We start from the raw sequence: 20,444 nt of genomic DNA, 5'->3' as shown, positions 1-20,444 counted from the left end.
GACCTGCCTGTGCCGTATTATTTACAGCGTTCTGTTACGATGTAAGTTACAGCGGATTACGATTACATAAGGATCACTCCCTGGAACGACCAGCTCCTCCAGCACCCATGACCAGATGAATGAAGACGGACTATTAACTGTTTGGGTGTCCTTCAATCCTCTGCTGCAGGCATCTCCGGGTCATGGTCGTTTTCACCGGATACGATCTGTGTTATGGGCGTTTGCATCAGGTGGTTAAGCGCATACCTCACGTCTAGAAACGCCACCTGGCCACCATTATTATTGCTTCGGTCTCACCTCTCCATACTAGAATGAGTGGGCGTGATCGTCATCGAGGGCTCCCCTCGAATTTATCACCTCAGAAAGAACGTCGGCCTGGCGGAGACTTTCGTAACGGTGGAGGTCCAATGCCTGGAGTATCGGGCATGTCGCGGGCAGAAAAGTTCGAAGACGAAAAGCAGCGGATTATTCAGAGTTGTTTTTCCAAAAAGGAGCCAGATGGATCGGGTATGTTGCTTTTAACAGTTCCTCAAGTCTAGCTTGGGGTCTGTTCGTGTGGACTTTATTGACGCTATTTGTGCTTTGAGTAGTTGTCGAATCCTATATTACCCATATTCGCGTTACGGAAGATGGCGCATACCCATCTAGTCCACCACCACCCTCCTCCCCGCCAGAGAATAAGAAGCCAAGGGTAATCATCGTTGCAGTACGGAGGTCGGGAAGGGTGCGAATGCATAAAGCCCGAGAAAACAGCGATGGCTCATTTTCCATTGGGAAAACTTGGATGTTGGACGACCTGGCTCGCATACAGACCTTCGAGAATCTAGTTCCCTCCAATCCAATCGAGCAACAACAAAAGCAATTGGCGTCTAACATCGGGTTTGTGGTTACAATCACTAAGCCGTATTATTGGCAATCGGATACCCCAAAAGAACGAGACTTTTTTATCGGTAGTCTAGTTAAGATCTACAAGAAGTATACTGGTGGCAAGGTTCCCGCGTTGGTAGGTTTTGATTCTCGAGATAGAGATATACTTACCGGCAACGTACCTGGAGGGCCCCATCCAGCCAAAGCCCCTAAAATTTCAGAACCACATCCTGCCAGGCCAGACCCACGGCTTCCCCGCTCGAGATCCCCTTCCGCTCAGCGCAGCGTGCCACAGTCACCGCTTTCAAATCGTGCTCCAAGTCGCGATGGCCCCCGAGAGTCTCGAAGACAGCCATCAAGGGAACAATTTATGCGACCCCAACCAAGTCAGGAGCAGATGCCTAAAATGCGGCCCCCATTCTCTCCAACTCAACCTTTACAAACACCGCCGTCAAGAGATGGCCTCTCTTCGAAGGCTGCCGAATCACCTGTTCTCCCAGACTATACTCCTCCCACATCATTTTCTGCTGAATCGATGTCAAGGCACCGGGCCGGGCCTATCACTACCGATAGTAGACAAAATCAGGCCGTTGAGACACCAATTAAAATATCCGCGCCCCACGACAACGAGGGGCCTTCCCACTCTGTCCCTTCAGCTAACCAAAATCAGCCTGTTGTGCGGAATAACTTGCAGCTCAATCTGGATCTCGAGGGCGGCTCACCTTCGGAGACGGTAAAGCAAAGGCTTTCACCTCTAGATAAGCCACATGATTTTACATCGGGAATTCTACGTCCTTCTCCGGGAGGCTCTAAAGGAAGCATTGAGCAGAAGAGTCTTCGGGCTGATACTGAGGAGAATTTCGTCACACCTCGCTCTACCCCTGGAGCTTCTAGGACGGAAATACGCCCTCCGTCGACTGGAAGTGGCATATCTACTAAAGGTTTTGATTCAGAGCTTTCACAGCGGCCCGGTGGCTTATCCGACGAAACAGATACAGCGCCTGCTCTTCCTTCAATTTCTACGCCTATCGAAGACGTTAAACCCGCTATATCAACTATTGAAGACGACACTTCTCGTAGGCGAGGATCTGCGGAACCGGCTCCGCTACAAATCAGCATTAAGAAAACAACAGTGTCTCCCCAATCAGAAGAAGAAACTCACAGACCCGGTCTTGGTCCAATGGTAAAGAAAATGGGCGGGAAAGATCTTGCTAATACCTTCAGAAAAGCCGCTACAGCCTATGGTGCTTTTAAACCAAGGGCCGGAGGTGCTGCAGAGCGTTTAATGGCAGCAAAAGAGAAGTCCGATAACGGACCCGATGGTATTACCAGCGTTGTTCCTGCACCTTTCCTACGCGCGCAAGTCAACGAGACTGGAAAATTAGCTACCCAAACAGAAACCACGGGGTCCCAGGAACTATCCAAACTTCAGGTCACAGATGCTTCTTCGGAGAGAAGCCTATCCGTTGGAGCCGCCGCACGCAAAAGGAGGCCAGTATCACCAAGGCCTCGTCCAGAGGCTCGAGAGGATAACAGTGCGCAATATTGCAATGCCCTTGGAATTGATCATAGTCTTCTGAACGGACGAGGGGTAGACTTTGATCACATTCTCACCGACCTGGGGTGGGATGGTAAGCTTAAGGACGGCAAGACCGCCGACGACCTCGAAACGGACATTCGGAGGGAAATTGGCCGAGTTCAAGCCAGTAGTTGGCTAGGCCATCTTGAGTCCCAGGAAGGCCAGGTCAATGAACTAGCACAGTTGTTTGATCGTGCAATAGAAGAGTGTGAGGAACTGGACGGCCTTTTAACGTTATACTCGCACGAACTTAGCGTACGTGGCCTCCATAGAAGATCTTCCCCGGCAGTAATACTGACTTTGCTTTTGCCCAGACACTGGCCGACGACGTCGTATATATCGAGGCACAGGCTGAGGGTCTCCAGGTCAAGGTTTCAAATCAGAAATTACTCCAAGCGGAGCTACAGAACTTACTCAAATCCCCCGAGAGGGATTAAATAAATGCAGCCGCACAGATACCCTTACAGTACTCTACAACTTCGCTTGCAGGTCATTGACGGTTTCAATATCCCGTTCTTCTTCAATAGCCATGATGTTTCTTACGAGATGGTTGCAATGAGTGATTAGGACTCCTGGCGTTCGGCTGAAACTAATGCATAAAGGCGTCCTTGATTTTACATATTTCTTCTACGAGTAACTAGTCTTTTTTTTTTTTTTTTGTTGCTTTATTGTACGAAGTACTCCGTATCTTTCACTAAATAATGGTTAGCTATGTGAATTATTGACTACTATCTTATCAACTTTATTATCATTACCTCCTGGACAGTTGATCGATACATGTATACACGGGATGTACAGTTCACTTTGGAAGATTTCTGGATACCCACGCAATTCGTTGCCACCCTTAGGGGGTAATTGGAGTTTCTTCGAGTGTCTGCTGCACTTTCGAGAACTGTTTTGAAATTTTGCGGAGAAGAGCGATCCTGGTTGGGCGCCCGAAAAAGTTGCGGTGGTTTGTCTTGGCGAGAGTTCACTAGTGAGTTAACGAAAGGGACGTGCTTTGGATCTGGTCAGAGCGAAATTCAACCTCCATATCCCCCCAATCCCGCAACATTATTTCTGTGCCCAGGTGCCGGACAGTTCAGAGTTGGCTACTAAGCGAGTCCATTCTCTGGTTCACGTCCAGTAGTCAAAACCGTGTTTGGGCAAGGCGCGGGCAGTTGACATACAAGGTACCCCTTTTCGTCTCTGCAATAATAATTTGTCACCCAGACCGTCTATCTTGCTTCCCCGGACTCGGAACCTAGCATTAGACCCCGACGTCTGCGAAAAACAATACATGGACTGAAACAGACAGAGGCAGAGCCATGCAAGCGTCCGTCATCATACGGCTGGCGGAAAATAAATCGGCGAAAAATTTGTCCAGCCATTGATCAGTTAATGTATGTTCCCCCGAGCTTGGGGCGTAATGCAGTCAACACGCGCCTTGATACTCCTGAAATTCTCTGTACTCGATACGAAGAGAAAGCTGACACCTCCTCAGACTGTACTAGGGATTCGATGCGCAATTGCATCCATTGGACCTTTGAAATTACGATTGGATTGGATAGTTCGACTTCACGATTCTTTCCCTTCAATCTTCGACCGCTCTACGGACTATGTACATGTGACAGCATTGCCGCGATTTTCTGGTTCCTGAAACTTTTCCTTTCCTCCTAATTATTCCTACTGGATAGACCCAATTTGTTTCACCTACAAATTATATCCCTTCGAGACTAAATAATCACAATGCCTTGGCGGCCATTACCCCGGATCGCTTTCGCGGTCGCCGTCTATCCATTTCAGCCTTCGTCACCCGCAGATCTTCCTCTCGAGCTCGGAGACGAGTTGTACATAATTGAGCAAGGGGGCAAAGATGGCGCGTGGTATAGAGGGTACCTGGTTGCACCGCCCTCACTGTTAGCAGGGCTCACCAGCGTCAAGGGCCAGACGCTGGAAGCTCGAGTGTTCTCCGGAATTTTCCCCAAAAACTGTGTAGAGGTCCGGGAGGTCCTCGAAGAAGCCGATAAAAGCAAAGAAAACGGAACGAACAGTGCGGAACTGGTGCATGTTAACGGCACTTTGAAACCCATGGCGGATGGCGGCAAAACGAACAGTGCTAATGGCCTCGGCGATTTAAAGTCTTCTCGAAAAACGTCCCAGATAACAGTCATCAGGTTAGAAGAAGACCCGAAGAAACGTCGTTCTGGATCCCCTCTACAGTCACCTTCTATGGCATTGACACCTCGCTCTACAAGCTCACGAGATCCTCATGCTCCCAGACCACCTGCACCTGTCCCGATGCTTAAAATCGGGGATGAAACGCCTACGTCTTTATCAGAGCCTTTGGTTGATGAGATTGCGTCGTGTCTACGGGAGTGGCATTCGACAAACATACACGAACTTCTGTTGGCCAGACAATACACTGCGTTGGAAGATATGTCAAATATTGTTCTAGAGTTGGATCTTGCACGGCGACAACTGCTTCATAACGTTTTGACAGCCCAGGAACGGGCATCACTACGAGAAGCAACCGTTTGGAACTTGGTACGCGGGAATAAAACCTTAAATGGAGATGTTATCGTTCGCGATCCAAAGCAAAGGGGCCGCCTCCTCACCGGTGAGGATTCAGCGATCGACGTGGCAAAGCTTCAATCTGAGATGAGCATGCTCGATGGTGAGACAAAGCCAAATGTGGATGCCGTCTCCCTGCACCATTTGCTATTTGAAGTAAATGCAGTCACAGGAACAAAGGCCGGCTCGGTATCTCTTGCGATAAGCCTTTGGCTTCAAAATGCAAAGGGAGATATGAAGCAATTAACGGAATCGTACGCTTTGGAAATTCCCTCGGCGGAGACCTTCGCTACAATGGCCCAAAACGGAACCTTAAAGACTCTCTTTACGGAACTAAACGCTGCGGATATTGGTGATAACTCTGCCTCAGGCTCAAAAATATATCTCGTCATTAAGGTGTTTAACCCCGAATCCGCCAGACCTAGCTTCACATCTAGCTCACGCGCGTCATCTCGTGATGGGACACCAGCTACCAAAGCAGCACCAGCATTAAATAATGCGAGTAAGGGTAGTTTGAAGTCAAGACGGAGCATGATGTGGGGGCCGAAACCAAAAGGGTTATCGCATCTTGATCAAAACGAAATTGCCCGATCCTCACAACCAAGTGAAGCCGCAGGAAACGGATCCGGAAATCCTGAAAAGCCAGTCAAAGAAGTCCCTGTCTCGCGTCTGGCTGGCATTGGCGTTCTCGAGATCGGCTCTATACTTAAAGCGGACAAAGATGTGGATCATGTTATAAACATCTGGTCTCCATTAGGCCTTACCGATGAAGAAGACAACTATGCGGAAGGATTTGACAATGTTATTCGCTCGCTTTTACCCAGCCCCACGAGCAGGTATGGCAGATGCTATCGCGCATCGAGACTACATATCCACCTTTACGCTTTTGCGAGCGACGATACGGAGAGCCTTATTCGAAACAATCCCACACTGCTTCATAAAGTCGCTCAAACGAGAAGAATTGGTTTTCCAGCTGCTCCTACCAAACCTCGATCTGACATATACGTAAACTTGTCAAAGGTCAATATCTCTCAGGATGCTTTACTTTCTCACCCAATAAATGGCCAGGTTGCCGTTCCTCAGATCACCGGGTTGAGGAACTTGCAACTTACTATAGAAGCGCGAAATGCATCTGGAGCCAGGATTGAGCATTGCATCTACCCGTCTTCAAATTCCTCAGGACTGACGGCATGGAGAACAACAGTTGCAGAAAGAGGTTCTGGCTGGAACCAAGTAATTCGCTTAAATATTCCATCAGACCAAGTTCAGGGTTCTCATTTGATCATGAGTGTGGCGGACGCTCCGGAATTTCCCTTTGCGTTGAGCTGGATGCCCCTTTGGGACCAGCAGGCTTTTATGAGAGATGGGCGTCATTCATTACTTTTACATGCGTATGATAAGCATACCTCGAGTGTCGAAAATGGAAAGGGATCATATTTATCCTTACCTTGGAGCGCACTTGGAAAAAACGAATCAACGAAAGATGAAGCTGTGACAGGACCACTTGCGACTCTAGCTCTCGAGACCGAACTCTGCAGTACGGAATACTCCCAGGATCAGGTTTTGCTGGGGCTAGTGAACTGGAAAGAAAAGCCGGCGACTCAACTCCTCGAGCTTCTAAGAAGAATCGTATTTGTCCCTGAGATCGAGATTGTTAAGCAGCTTCGGGATGTCTTCGATGCCTTGTTTGGTATCATGGTTGAGCAGGCCGGTAACGAAGAGTTCGAGGATCTAATATTCAGTGACCTCGTCACAGTCCTTGGTATTGTGCACGACCGTCGGTTCAACCTAGGACCCCTAGTGGATAAATATGCGGAATATCAATTCAACTTCCCGTTTGCTACTCCATGCCTTCTACGAAGTCTCTTGCGCCTGCTCCAAGCCACCACAGATCCACAGCAGGCTCGGAATCTTCGTGCAGCTTTCAAAGTCGGCAGACACCTCTTGAAGTTCATCATCAATGCTAGGGGCCAACAGAAAGCTAAGGAGGAGTGCATTGGCATCACAAATATCCAGTCGACTTTTAATCGCGATCTCCACTCTATCTTCGAATCTGTGGAGTCTCTCATGCAAAATCCAGCGCCGAATTTGGTGGGCAGCAAGACTCTGGCCGTGCAGCACTTCCACACCTGGCTTCCTGAGCTCCTAAACGCATTAAACAAAGACGAGGTTATCAAAATTGCCTTTAGCTTCATGGATGCCTGCAAAGATGTTAAAAACATGTTGGTTCTCTATAAACTTGTACTCATTTTGAATTATACAAGGCTTCCCTTGTTTGCAGGAGAGGACAAGCGGAAACTTCTCGTCTCCAAAAGCATCCAGTGGCTCGCACCTTACTGGGGAGAAACACCGGAAGTCACCGACCAATATCGAGATCAGGTTCGTCTTTGTTCATCTGTCGTAGCCGAACAGCTCCAAAATCCCGGACCAGAGCTTTTCGAGTATATGCCAAAGGCCGTTGCATCGTACTGCGCTATCGTCGCCGACGGTGTCGATGAGACTGAATGGCTATCTCTGCTCTTTAGCAAGGCCTTTCCGTTCCAACTAAAACAGTCGAAAACTAAGCAAAAATTCGACGAAGCGCTAGTGGAGCTTTCTGCAATCATCGCCGCAATGTCTAAATTGCCGAAGCAGAAAGAATTGTCGCTCTCCCAAGATGAACTAGCAGTTTTTCTATCCCACACATTCCATGCTCACAAATCCGTCCTCAGCTGCGAAGCATATCCAGCAACATGGCTAAGCTTGCATATTTACCATCATCAATCTATCATGAAGAGTTTGGAGGATCTTTCTTCCATCCTCATCAAATCATTCCTTCCTACTCCCGACGAAGCTGATACTTTCGATATGGAGCTGTGGAGGCTATTTTTCACCACGCTCTTGAAGCTTGTGTCGAGCGACGCCCTGGCCCTAGAAACTTTCCCTGAGCAGAGACGGCGGGCTGTATGGAAGATTGCGGGAGATGTCCGTGAACACGGGGCGGAATTGCTTCAAAAGACATGGCGGTCTATCGGTTGGGATACGACTATTGAGGAGCGAGCCCGGTACGGATTGATAAAACTCGGAGGTTATCAAGTGCAATACGTCCCTGGCCTTGTCCCACCAATTATTGAGCTTTGTCTCAGCGTCCATGAAGGCCCTCGGCGTGTTGCCGTCGAAATTTTACAGACCATGATCGTAAGCGAATGGCAGCTAAACGAGGACCTCTCAATGGTTGAAGCAGAGATAATATCCAGCCTTGATGAACTGTTCAAGACCAAGCATCTCACGGAAAGCATTACTCAGAAACTGTTTATAAACGAGCTGCTTGGATTGTTCGAAACAAGCTCTTCCACTCCTGATGCCGAATTGATGGTCACGTTAAAAGAGCTCATTGCAACTGTGGATGAATTATTGGATCTCCTGGTTGCTTCTCACAACGGGAATATCACGGAAAGCCTTAATACTATTAAGCTTATGGAGTTCATGAAGGACATGGAGCGGGAAGACATCTTTATTCGATATGTCCATGAGTTAGCACATGGACAAGCTGGAGCACGAAACTACACCGAAGCTGGCCTTGCTCTTCAATTCCACGCCGACCTTTACGATTGGGACACATCAAAGACTGTTCCTGCACTTGCAAATCCGTTCTTTCCTGAACAAACGGCCTTCGAACGAAAAGAGGCACTATATTTTGAGATTATTCAACACTTCGAAGACGGAAAAGCTTGGGCCCACGCATTGTCGTGCTATCGGGAGCTCGCAGACCATTACGAACACACGATAATTGACTTCTCGAAACTATCGAGGACGCAGGCGTCCATGGCTCGAATCTACGAAGCAATCGTGAAGGAGGACATTTTAATTTCGAGATATTTCCGTGTCACATTCAAAGGTCTCGGCTTCCCACCCACTCTACGAGACAAGCAGTATATTTTCGAAGGATCACCCTCCGACCGCATGGTCACCTTCACTGACCGCATGCAAAAGCAATACCCTGCCGCTCAAATTGTTCACTCCAATGAGATTGAAGATCTTGAAGGCCAATTCCTTCAGATTTCTCCTGTCAGTGTACACAAGGACATGAATCATCCAGTGTACCAGCGCCCAAAAGTTCCACAATCAGTTCGAGAACATCTGTTGACTGCTATGACTTCTAACTTTTCTGTCACATCTAAGAAGCATATGGGTGGCAATCAGGTAAAAGAACAATACGTGACAAAGGCAGTGTTCACAACAGCAGAACCGTTTCCTAATGTTCTAAGGAGAAGCGAAATTGTCGAAACCGAAGAAGTAGTTTTGACACCGCTGCAAACAGCTGTTGAGCGCACGTCTAGGAAGACACAGGAACTGCTAATCCTTGAAAAGAGGATTTCCTCTGGAGATGATACGAGCCTGACAAGCCTAACGGAGATTCTTGGCCACATGCTAGATATTCAATCCTCTGCACCAACATGTGTTGCCCAGTATCGGGAGTTCTTGGTTGATGAACCGAAAATACATCTTGAATATGACACAGAAGATTTCGAATCCGTGCCTCCCGTGGATCCGCTTAAAAATGCACTCGCCGTTGCATTGGTCGATCATGCTCTTGCCATGAAGCGGTGTATCGCCTTGTATTCACAGCCAACGTACGAGGCTACGCATAATGAGCTTACCCAACGGCTAGAAGCTGCTTTTGCACCTGAGCTTGCTACTCTCGCAACTTCGCCTTCGCAACAGTCACAGCCTGACTCATCCAGCCACTTCAATCCTCGAATCGATCCATTTACAAGTGGAAGCATTTCGGGCTCGCCATCATCCCAACCTCGATTACCTAGCCCCAAATTAGAATTAGGACGGCCTTCCCACGATAGCACCGCAAAGCCAACAGACAAACCGCCAGCTAGCAACCGTCTAAGCCTCAACCTATTCAAACGCTCGAATCACGCACCATCTAGTTCAAACGCGACCATTACGGCAATTAATGCCGTTATTACTCCTCAGAAAGATCAGAATAGACACGACACTACCCATATAACCGGCATCTCTTCCGATCGTCGAATTAAGACACCAAAGTCTGCTAGCGTAAAATCCGATCACGGTCGTGAGCCGGAATCTTTTAATCGGGATCGCAGTCATTCGCGCGGTGGAAAGAGTGATACAAGCCGAAAACGAAGAAGCTTCTTTAGCACCAACGAGAAGAGCGCAGTTGGAGCTATTGAAGTACATAGAAATGCCGCTTCAGTTCCACCCGCAAGTCCACCCACAGAAGACATGCGCACGACGCAGCAAAGAATAATGGAGCGAGCAAATAAATCCCGGGCGCAACAGAATCAACAGGATGCAGGCCGGTGCAATTCCACTCCCAACAACGCTGTCCAACGGGGAGGGCAGCAAAACGGTTCAGGCGACAGTTGCCCAAGGACATCAGACAAGGGCACGGGGCGTCCAAAGACAGCTCACAGTTCTAACAGCGAACACGGCATAAGCAGTGGTGGAGTACGAGATTCTGTGATGAAAAGGTTCAGCTTGTTGAAAGTAGGCCGCAAAGCTAGCAAAGCTAATTTCCGTGATGGCAACCTTGGAGGCATCCTAAAAGAGGAGTGACATTGTCCTGGTTAATTTTCTTCTTTTCTTTCACATGTTAGGGATTTTGGAGGTAGGAACTGATAAATTCTGGGAAATTTTCTGCATGTGATTGCCTTTTCTTTTGATGGTTTGCTTTATTACAATCCTTTCTTCTCATCTTCGTGGAGCGTCCATAGATGCGGACTTCTCTTCATTTTCTTTTTCATACCCATTTATATTCACTTGATACCATTTTTTTTTTTTTCTCCTTTGATGAAATCTTTTCTGGCCTGCACTCTATTCCTTTGAATTCAAGCTCTTTTCTTAATCCCAATTCTTGCTATATGTATTATGTATTGTCCTTGGTTTCTACTAGGTACTTATATTTTTTCTTCCCTTCTAATTGCCCTTGGCAGCATCCATGAATAGCATATTTCTAGTAATTAATTGCTCATTCCATAAAATCTAGAGATAGATTCCCAGAAAAAAAAAATATATATATATATATATATATATTCCATCAGTTATACCATAAGCCTTGTGATGTAGTAACTATATTGATGGTAGGTTTTTTATGAAGACTTCGCGAGTAGGTATGTTTACCACCTTTGACAAACCACAGATATGGCCCGGCGGTGTTGCTAATCACAAACAATTCCTTATTCAGGTAAATACATCTATTTCTGCTATAAACACTGGGTTAAACAAAGCAAAAAATCCATAGAGCAAAAAGGAGATCAAACGCGAGAAGAAAAGGAGAAATTGGGCCAAAAAAAAGGAAAAAAATAAAATATTACGCACCACATTGTTCTTCCAGATGGCGAACAACCCAGTTCAAACACAGACCCTATTTACATGATCACAGTTTGATCGTAGTAAAGATCGCACGAATGGGGATGCTTTAAACAATACTTTGGCTGCAAAGGAGCAGCCATGATACCGTTTGCAACAAGATATTCACGGAAATTAAGAATTCGCTGTGTCATAAGTGTGGTGCGCTTCTTGCCATCCTTGCCCACATTGCCGGACCAAACCAGCTCCGCTAGGGCTGCGGCGCGAGGCCACATTTTATTCGAAATGACAACATCGTCGGCTTGTTCGGACCATAGCGGGGCAATAGCACCGATAACGCGCTTCTTTTCGGCATAATTGAGTCCGTCGGTGAAGTCGTAGTTGTAGATTCGCTGCCAGGTCTTGTAGGGCCCACACCAGGAGCCACCATTACCGCCGTAATTGAAGTTGGGTGTCTCGGGATCAGGGTTCTCCATGACATTGTAACGAGGATCATTGCCGACCCAGCCACCATAACCGCAATCAAGATACAGAAAGTCTGCAGAGGAAACGATAACTTCGTAACCCCTAGCGGTAAGCTTTTTGATGTTAGCGAGGCCACCATTCCAGGATTGCATGATGATGTCTCTTGGGACCCTGTGGGCATGCATGTTTCCCGAGAGAAGCACGTCTTCCCACATAAGAAGACGACGGTTCTTCTTCACTTTCTTCATCATGGGTACAGTTTTGTCAACCCAGTGTTGGAGAAGGTCATTGAAGGTGCGAGAACCCTGCTTGAGCCAATCCCTGACAATTTTACTCGTGAGGAAGCAATTGGGTTGTAGTTCATCACCACCAACATGGAACCAGTCATCGGTGAAAATCCGGCTAATATCATTGTAGACTTTCTCGACGACCTTGTAGGTTTTGTTATTAGCGATATCTAGTTGACCAGGGTTTGGCTGGACAGCTGTGTGTTTCTCCCAGTCATCATTGGACCACCAGGAATCTGCGCAAGCCACAATATCTGGATCAATCTTTCGCCAACCTGAGGCAGAGTGACCGGGCATATCAATTTCAGGGACAACACGAATACCACGAGCTCGGGCATATTCGATGACCTTGCGGATGTCGGATGGGCCGTATGTCTCTCTGCGGGAGTATGCATCCTCTGTCATCTGAGGATATGAACGGACCTCAACCGGCCAGGACTGGGTATCAGTAATATGCCAGTGGAGGACATTAAGCTTGGAGAGGGCCATTCCATCAAGTTGCTCAAAAATCTTTTTAACGCTGATGAAGTTGCGGGCGGTGTCTATCATGATGCCACGAACCGGATAGAGAGGATAATCCTTGATATCGACCGGCTGTTCAACCAAAAATCGCCCACGCTTGAAAATAACGATCTGCTGGAGAGTGGTGAAGGCACGGAGAACGCCCCAAGTTGTCTTAGCGGTGATCCTGATACTATCCGACTTGTCCCGAATCTGTAACGTATACGATTCATCGACGCCATGCTGCAAATCAACATTGGTGTTTTCGACCTTGACGCTAACTCTAAGGATACGTCGATTTGAATGTGCGTCGCGCTTACCGTTGCCTACTATAAAAGGCGCAAAAGTTGGGATCGGAGCTTCTAGTGCCGCTGGCGTCCACCGCAGCTGTACGATAGATCCCCAAGTGCGACGCCATGCCGCAATGATCGTTCGGTCTCTGGGGCCACTGTATTTGACGTTCCAATCAAGATATTGAGGTCCAGACTCACCCCATTTGATATGTTGAGGGGCAGGTAGCGGGTTGACTTTGACTGCTTGGGCCAGGCCAGCCAGCAGCGAGCCCGCCAACGTCGCGAGATAAGCAAAACGCATGATAATATGAGACGAAGGTCGCCCAAGCCCAACGACTTGAGGAGCTGGAAATGTGTTGCAGGTATCGGCAAGTTTCTTAGTAAATGATCAACGAAACAAGCGAGGGAGCGTTTAGTTATATATCAAGGATGCACCCTGATATCATCGTCGACGGGGGTTGGGTGGTCAAAGCTCCACAGCAAAGCGAATGATATGAAAATAGGGAAGCGTGGGGAGGAACCAGCCAGCCAGTCTCCGATGGGTAACTTTCTTTAATGTGCAACCTTGCCACGCCATTTACTGAGAGATCCACTGCAGCTCCCGGACTGTGACCAGACTGCAGAGGTAATTCCCTCTGCTATCGTGGAGTTGACCCGCGGAAGACCCAGAGAGCATCCCCAGATGTAACCTGTGCAATTTTAAAGCGCAACTAGCAGTGGAAGGACCAAAACAAAAAAAAAAAAGCCCTCCTTTCATTGAAGCTCCTCATATTTCCCTAGAGAACTAGCGAGAAGCGAAGGGTGCCGACATGCTCGGTTGTCGATGTCGGTGTCAGTGTCAAGTGTCAGCTGCCCCGGTACGCGCTGCTAGTGTGACATTTTACCAGAAGCGCTCAGATGTAACGCTATCATTGCTTGTATGCGCCCAACATGACCAGCGGAGACCGGACGGGGTTTGCGGGATGCCTTTTTTGTCTCGCATTCTGCACGGCAATTAAGCCCTGACCACGCAGGTGACATGGTTAGGAGGAGAAACACGGCTAACCTTTTCGCCGCAGGTCCCTGCGCGCCGCACGCTGCTGGTGTCGCCCAGCCGCGACCCCGTTGCACATCGCGTTGTCGAATCGAATGCCCTTCGCACATGAAAAATAGTGTACCGTGTGACATACAGAGGACATGGCCAGCACACCAAGCTAACACGTCGTACAGAGCTTATGCAGCTCGCGATTAGCTACAGGCTTAGTGATGAGACTGCATCTCGAAAAGCGCTTCCAGTCCAACCATATATGATCAGTTCTCATTGTGACTAACGAACACTAGGCTTGATTTCCAGGCTTTCCATCAGAAAGCGTCTGCGTACATCTAGGCAATCTTTCGTGAAGCCTAAAACTCGGCTCTGGCGAGAGGTTCCGATAAAACGTGCACGCTTCCACACACCGAGACACCACTCATTAACAGGAAAAAAAAATCAAGGGAATCACAACCCCTTTGACTCGACCATCAACTTCTCGCTAGCCGCCTGTCGACAACGGAGGAATAAGAACAGGTGAAAAGGCAACACGGATGTGTTTCGAGTACCTTGACCAAAGGAACCGGTTCGAAGCATAATTCTCTTGTCGAAAAACTTGAATGATAAAGAGCTTCGCCCTGAGGTTCCAGAAAGTTCGTTCCAGAAAGTTCGTGCCTTTCCATTGCAAATGCGATCCTCTACGACAAGCACATATTTAGTTAATTGAGAAAGAATATCGAAATGTGTCGCGCCTATCGATAAAGGTCTATTGAACAGATATGAAAAATTCCGAAGCTTCAATGCAGAGAATATGATCAATTGGGTGCGCGATGTCTCAATCTCGCTCAGAAAAAAGCATATCACTTGTAAATAGCCTATGGCATGAGATATTTTTGAAGAGAGATATCTTATCCTCAGAAAAAGTGGCTTACGGCATGTTTTGCAAGACAACATCCCGCGCTTTGTTCGCTAAACCTCGCTCGCCTTTCCCAAGGATATGGACAATCAACAGAGGACTTCAACGATCGAAAGAAATTTGCCAAACCATAGCGGATGCCGTGGGTACAGTGCACACTCTAGGCTGAAGTTCTCTGTAGGGTGGGAACTGTCTCTCAAGGTCCTTGGGCTTTACAGTACTCCGTTGAGCTCAGCCAGGAGGAGAGAAAGGCATGTGCATATACATACTGAGTATGTACGTGCATATCCGTGTTTGGCATTTATTAAAAGACAATCAATCAATCTCATTATTTCTAAAGTTCAACGGACATTTCATTATGGTACTTGACCACGTGCAGGAGATATTCAGCTCTAAGATAATAGCACTGGTTGACAGATGAGGTGGCACTCCTCAGATCGTCTATCGAAAACCTTGCGTGAGGCAGTCCAAAAGCCATTTGTCGATCCCTATATAACCTCCATGTTGGGCTGTAAGTTCGCTCGAAGAAATATCGAGTTTTTCCAGCCGGTCTTGATGCCTGTGGAGCGCTTATTGGAATATCCGGAAGATAAGTAAATATAATGCGTAAAGGAGCGAAGCATCAGATCTAGGGTCCAATAAGGTCGCCAAAGTTGCGTACATTGTCACCACGGGGCTCAAATAATCAAGGTTTTTAACCGATCGGTTGAGTCCTCTAGAAAGCGAATCTAAGCTATCGTCGGGCGGTGCTGCGATTTTGAGATACGCTTAACCAGAGACTCGAACCAAATTAGAATATAATGGCTGGATAAATTCTTTGCTCTTTAGGCTCGTGGCAACAAAAGCAGGAAAGAGAGCCCGGCTTTTAAGGGCTTATCCGATCATCTCCTCATCTAACACTCGTGGGAGGTCAACGTCTACCAACCATGGGGCATTCAGCGGATCATATCGCTGGGTCATAATGGATGCATTCACAAACAACGTCTCTGCTCCAAATCTTAGAGGATCACCACCATCGCGACTTAGATCCACGAACGCACATCGATTCTTCAACTCTTCGGCCCTATTTTGGGGGATGGTTTTCAAGGAATCAGCATCCCAGTTCATCCTCACGGCTCCGTGGCCTTCATGGATATGCCCAAAGCAATGGATTAGAGGCCTTGCGCGGCCCACTGCTCCACGGAGATGTTGACAGCCGACGTGTGTACTTGAATGAACCAGGTCCAGAAAACCCAACGGTGGCCCGTGGGTTAGCAATATGTGCACGTCAGGAAATGATGGGACTGGGTTCTGCGCTTGGAACAGTGCGCCCTCTGGAGATGGGTTGAAGCGGTCATGAGCACGGTTGTAGGCAAATGCCCATCGACAGAACTCGGGCTGATATGGAGTCGCATAAATGGTAAATTGAGCACCATTCTTTAATCTGAACGTCCGTACGCCCTCTTCCATATAGACGATGCCGTATCTCTGGGCTTCTTCCCCGCAGTATAGCTCTCGGATCTTGGCAAGATCCTCACGTCCTGTCCACTTGTGCTTTAAATGGCCGACAGAGTTGTAGTATTCCTCATCAAGCGTTATATCGTGGTTTCCGGCAATGACAATTTTCAGCTCAGCATCTGCCTCTTTAAGCATGTCAATCATCCCTTGATGCTCCTTCTCCCTGCCGACAAAGGTCAAGTCCCCGCCATGAAGAAGGACGTCAGCCGAAGGCAGCGGGCGTCTGTACGGCGTATGTACCTCTCCTGGAGGCAGCGGCGAACAATTGTGCGTATCGGAAATCATGCAAATGCGGGTTTTCACCAGCTCTACCTCTATACCCGCCGCCATAGTGGTTGAAATAGAGTTGCTAGTCTTGATCTGGCCTGAAGCAATGTTGTGTTTGGATCCCGAAGAGCTTGTTCAAAGGCCCCTCGTTTTGGTCTACCGTTCTTCCAGGACGGAGCCCTGGGATTTTATTGACGGGGATTACTCAACCAATGTGGCACATTTCTTGGCTCACTACTCCGTATGACCACCGAACATAACTAGTACATAGAATACAGTGAATGTGTACAGTTTGGGGCTGATGAAGTTGGTAGGGCGGGTTTCTTGATTCTAAGTAGTACCGAATGAGTCATTTCCAAAACGGTCTCGTTTATCTGGGAACAATATATTATTTCTTTTTGTTCATTAAAAGTAAAAAGAAAATTTCATTCCGATTGGTAATTCAAGGTAGCCCAGAGTTCTACAAACATGCATGCGTTGGTACTGCTCATCAACATAATTTTTGCAAATGCAGGAACTCCGACCGAAAACCCCATCAAAAAGTGCTTTACTTTCTGATAGCACGTTGGTAGAAAGCGAGCTCCTCGCCCTCAAGAATGTAACCATCAACCCGACCGCTCTGACCAGGTCTAGAAGAAATAACCGCATACAAACGACCGGCCTCGAACTGTCTCTCAAGAGCTGGCTCAACCTTTCCGTGGGCGGCAAATCGGGCGGCTTGCTTCTTCTCAACGCTCTTGGACTTCTTGACCTCCTCGGCATCGGCGGCCTTAGTCTGACGTCTTCTGCCCAAGGGCTGGCCGTAGTGTGCTTCGTACCATGTTCTGAAAGGAGCAGCGTCGACCTGGACGACAGCGGACTTGGTGAGGGTGTTGGTGCGGACAAGTTCGTTGTTCGAAGGGTGGAAGGCGACAACGATCACACGGACTTTACGAGCGATTCCCTCGGATCCCCATGAAAAGTTGCCGGATTCAAGACGGAGAGCACGGAACTTTTGGTTTCCACCACGAGTGCGGACAACGTGGATTCTCTTAGGACCAATACGGGTATTGGCTGGCTGACGGCCCTTCTCGAAAGCTCTAATACCCAGATGTGTGTAAGAATATATGCGGTTTAAAATTCAAAAGGGAAACGTCTAAACGGAAGACGAAATCGGCGACAGGACTATCCGTACCTCTTCTTTCGGTAGTGGGACCGCTTCGCACCGGTAGCTGAACGCTTGTGGCGTGAATCTCTGGAGATACCCATGATTGCGGTTTCTGGACTGGACTACTCTGGATGGCCCAAAACGAAAGAAAAGTCAGCGCAATCGGCCAAATAAAATAAAAGAAAATCTTCTCCGGAAAGTCAGGTGGAAATCATTCGCGCTGAATAGAACCGCGCGCGTGAGAGACCGAGTATCCAGCAGGTTGACAATAGATGAGGTCGCTCCTGGACCAAATTCGATCATGTTTCCCAAACAAACGCGGCGAAAATTCCCAAAGAAATGCAGCGAAATCGGTCCTCACCTCTTATCTTGCAGTCCTTCGCCAAAGCAACGCGGTGGGCAATGTCGAGGGGTTGTCGGGTTGATTGAGGCTTGTCGTCGACGGTTAGGACAGAATTTCGCACAGTGGCTCGCTTGTTCAAAATTGCCCTACCCTAAGAAAACGCTAGTCCATATTGGTCCTAGCGCGCGTCCCACCTTAAGGCGGCCAGGAACTTCCAGACGCACACCTACACGTCAAACCACCTCGCCGACCTGCTGTTACTGCTGCTGCTGCTGCTTATGGCACGCCAGTCCTTACAGCTCCAGCATCCAGACATCTTGGATTCTCTACCTAGTTACACTGTTTTTTTTTTTTCGAGATGATCACGATTGCGTGTACTCCGGATGAACAAGATGGAACGGAAGCCTTCGAATATCGAGACCTCGCCGACTGTCTGGATACAAAGCCACCGACGTTTGTCATGGATTTCACATCTTGCCTTCCCTACAGGACTTTCATTGCCCTATGAGGCGTGTGAAGCTCGTTAACCTTCTATTTTCTAGCAAAAAAGCATGCTTTCTATTTCCTGTTGCAGTGGCCCACAAACTGCATCTACAGCCAAGCGATCCATATACAAAACCATCGTAAAGTTACTGGATTCTTCGTTCAGATTCTCTTCCAGCCTATCGTCAATTCAATCGAGCGGCCACCGGTATAAATAGGAACTTGCGTTGTCCCTCGTGGGGTCTCATCTGCAGAAAAAGTTGAGCTGCCACCAAACGCAAGCTTCTCATCGTCGGCCTATTCCGCAAGTAGGGAGGGTTAGGCTTCGGGTTCCGTCCAAGAGCATACATGAAATATACTTTATTCGTAAGCATAAACAACTCACCGTGAATACGCTGGGTTCCACATCCGTATCGCACTCAAAAACGGAATTCCTAATGCCACAATCACCTTTACTGGAACGCAAGGTGAAACCATCTCCAGAAGGGGTAGCCGTAAATGTTGCGCAGGTGCCTGTGCTATACCAAGTACCATAACTGATAAGGCAGCCGGTCCTTTTGTTACCCGAAGTCACTTCAAGATGACCCTTTCCCTGAAAGGCGCCTCCAGTTCCAGTCGGCGAAGGGGAGCTTCCGGTGGACGTAGGTTCACCTGAGCGTGTAGATGATGTCGGGCTGGATCCACCCTTGGGAAGATACTTGATACCGCTTTCCGGGCACGTTGATGAGGCACCACCTTCAGGATGAATGGTTAGAAAAACGCCGCAAGATTGAAAGGTGAAAGGCTCTCTTTGTCCGGTGTCAGAACAAACCTGGTTTAGTTGGTACGTATGTCCCTGACTGTAGGCTGCCCTTTACATTGAAAAAGTACCAGACTTCATTCAAACGTGAGTCTCTACAGTTCAGAGTGACTTCCATGCCATGACTTTTTGAGATTGCATCCTGGAGCTCTGTCAACGTATACGTCTTTGTCGGGTGTGGCTCAATTCCGGCCGCAGCTAAAACCTGATTATAATTTTCGCATCAGTTGTCGTTCAGCAGAAACCAAGCACTGTAAAGTAATGCCACCAACCTTATAAGTATCCAATCCCTCAAACATCTCGGCTGCTTTTTCGAAGTAGTCAACCACTTCTGCCTGAGGTTTATACCCCGAGTAACAGCGGGTCTCCAGTGTGCTGATGCAAGTACCATGCTTGTTCCACTCGTGCTCCCAGAGATTTTCGTCATTGCCTTTCCAATCTTTCCAATAAGTACTCATGTATTCAAGTAAATGCTCCTTGCCATGAGATTGTAATATATCTGTAACGTTTTTATATTCTCTGTTCTTGTCACAGTACTGCTCGAAAGATCCGTCGCAATTGTCAGGCCTGTAGAAGGCTTAGCTTCAACGGCTCCATGCTCCTAGCAAACGAGGGGATGTCGATAGGTAAGAATTGCATGTGGTTGAGATCAAAAGGGACGCACCATAATCCGTGAAGAGTCCACGAATCCTCCGGCCCCGTCGCCGGTTGCGCATCCCAAAACTGAGTAAGAAGGATCAATCCACCAGGCGCGTTGAAGCAGCAAGTATCCTCCACCGGGCGGGTATTATGGCAACTTAGCTCGACATCAACAGGACACTGCTTTGGGGCTGAGTTCACATTTCTCAGTAGGAACTGAGACATGCTAAACGCAGCGGTGAAATGAAGGGATGAAGTTAGTAGCAGGGCTGCGATAGTCGACTTCATAGTTCTCGTTCGAGCTTGCAAATAAAACTATTCGACTTAGGATAAAACTCATAAGCTTTTCCTACCAACAGGACATTCTCCTATCGAACTGTTGAATAAGAGACCTTGGGTAGCGGTCTATTTTATGTAGTTATTGATGCAGTTCCCAATCCTTATAGGATTTATCGGGACGTCGGACAGTGCAGCC

At 48.0% G+C, this 20,444-nt stretch overlaps 6 protein-coding genes across 7 annotated transcripts; 2 read left to right on the top strand and 4 right to left on the bottom strand.

Moving 5' to 3' along the window:
* The first annotated feature begins 126 nt into the window (after window positions 1-126).
* D8B26_000513 (uncharacterized protein) lies at window positions 127-3,131 on the top strand. Its single transcript, XM_003071326.2, has 3 exons — window positions 127-507; window positions 591-2,701; window positions 2,761-3,131. Exons 1-3 carry the CDS (start codon window positions 312-314, stop codon window positions 2,881-2,883), a joined length of 2,430 nt encoding a protein of 809 aa, XP_003071372.2. The 5' UTR covers window positions 127-311; the 3' UTR covers window positions 2,884-3,131.
* Window positions 3,132-4,174: 1,043 nt separating this feature from the next.
* D8B26_000512 (uncharacterized protein) lies at window positions 4,175-10,570 on the top strand (the record flags this gene model as incomplete). The annotated part of the gene is made up of 1 exon (XM_003071325.2): window positions 4,175-10,570. The coding sequence occupies one exon, from the start codon at window positions 4,175-4,177 to the stop codon at window positions 10,568-10,570; it is 6,396 nt and encodes a 2,131-aa protein (XP_003071371.2).
* Window positions 10,571-11,210: 640 nt separating this feature from the next.
* HEX1_1 (woronin body major protein) lies at window positions 11,211-13,170 on the bottom strand (the record flags this gene model as incomplete). The annotated part of the gene is made up of 1 exon (XM_003071324.2): window positions 11,211-13,170. One exon carries the CDS (start codon window positions 13,168-13,170, stop codon window positions 11,383-11,385), a length of 1,788 nt encoding a protein of 595 aa, XP_003071370.2. The 3' UTR covers window positions 11,211-11,382.
* A 1,966-nt stretch (window positions 13,171-15,136) lies between these two features.
* D8B26_000510 (uncharacterized protein) lies at window positions 15,137-16,712 on the bottom strand. Its single transcript, XM_003071323.2, has one exon. It carries the CDS (start codon window positions 16,619-16,621, stop codon window positions 15,668-15,670), a length of 954 nt encoding a protein of 317 aa, XP_003071369.2. The 5' UTR covers window positions 16,622-16,712; the 3' UTR covers window positions 15,137-15,667.
* Window positions 16,713-16,942: 230 nt separating this feature from the next.
* On the bottom strand, window positions 16,943-18,177 carry RPS8A_1. 2 transcript variants are annotated; one of them, XM_003071322.2, is made up of 3 exons: window positions 18,067-18,177; window positions 17,733-17,832; window positions 16,943-17,637 (listed from the first exon to the last, which is right to left on the bottom strand). In XM_003071322.2, the coding sequence occupies exons 2-3, from the start codon at window positions 17,804-17,806 to the stop codon at window positions 17,106-17,108; spliced, it is 606 nt and encodes a 201-aa protein (XP_003071368.2). In that variant the 5' UTR covers window positions 17,807-17,832; window positions 18,067-18,177; the 3' UTR covers window positions 16,943-17,105. The 2 variants fall into 2 exon arrangements, with proteins under 2 accessions (XP_003071368.2, XP_065979323.1); XM_066123249.1 differs by having other exon boundaries at window positions 17,733-17,827; window positions 18,067-18,165.
* Window positions 18,178-18,565: 388 nt separating this feature from the next.
* RNY1 (ribonuclease T2-like) lies at window positions 18,566-20,257 on the bottom strand (the record flags this gene model as incomplete). Its single annotated transcript, XM_003071321.2, has 5 exons — window positions 18,566-18,828; window positions 18,917-19,266; window positions 19,343-19,535; window positions 19,603-19,897; window positions 19,995-20,257. The coding sequence occupies 5 exons, from the start codon at window positions 20,255-20,257 to the stop codon at window positions 18,694-18,696; spliced, it is 1,236 nt and encodes a 411-aa protein (XP_003071367.2). The 3' UTR covers window positions 18,566-18,693.
* Between the last annotated feature and the right edge of the window lie 187 nt (window positions 20,258-20,444).

The sequence above is a fragment of the Coccidioides posadasii genome, chromosome 1, assembly GCF_018416015.2.
Source record: "Coccidioides posadasii str. Silveira chromosome 1, complete sequence".
Taxonomy (NCBI): domain Eukaryota; kingdom Fungi; phylum Ascomycota; class Eurotiomycetes; order Onygenales; family Onygenaceae; genus Coccidioides; species Coccidioides posadasii.
This window is presented reverse-complemented; position numbering and strand designations above follow the sequence as displayed.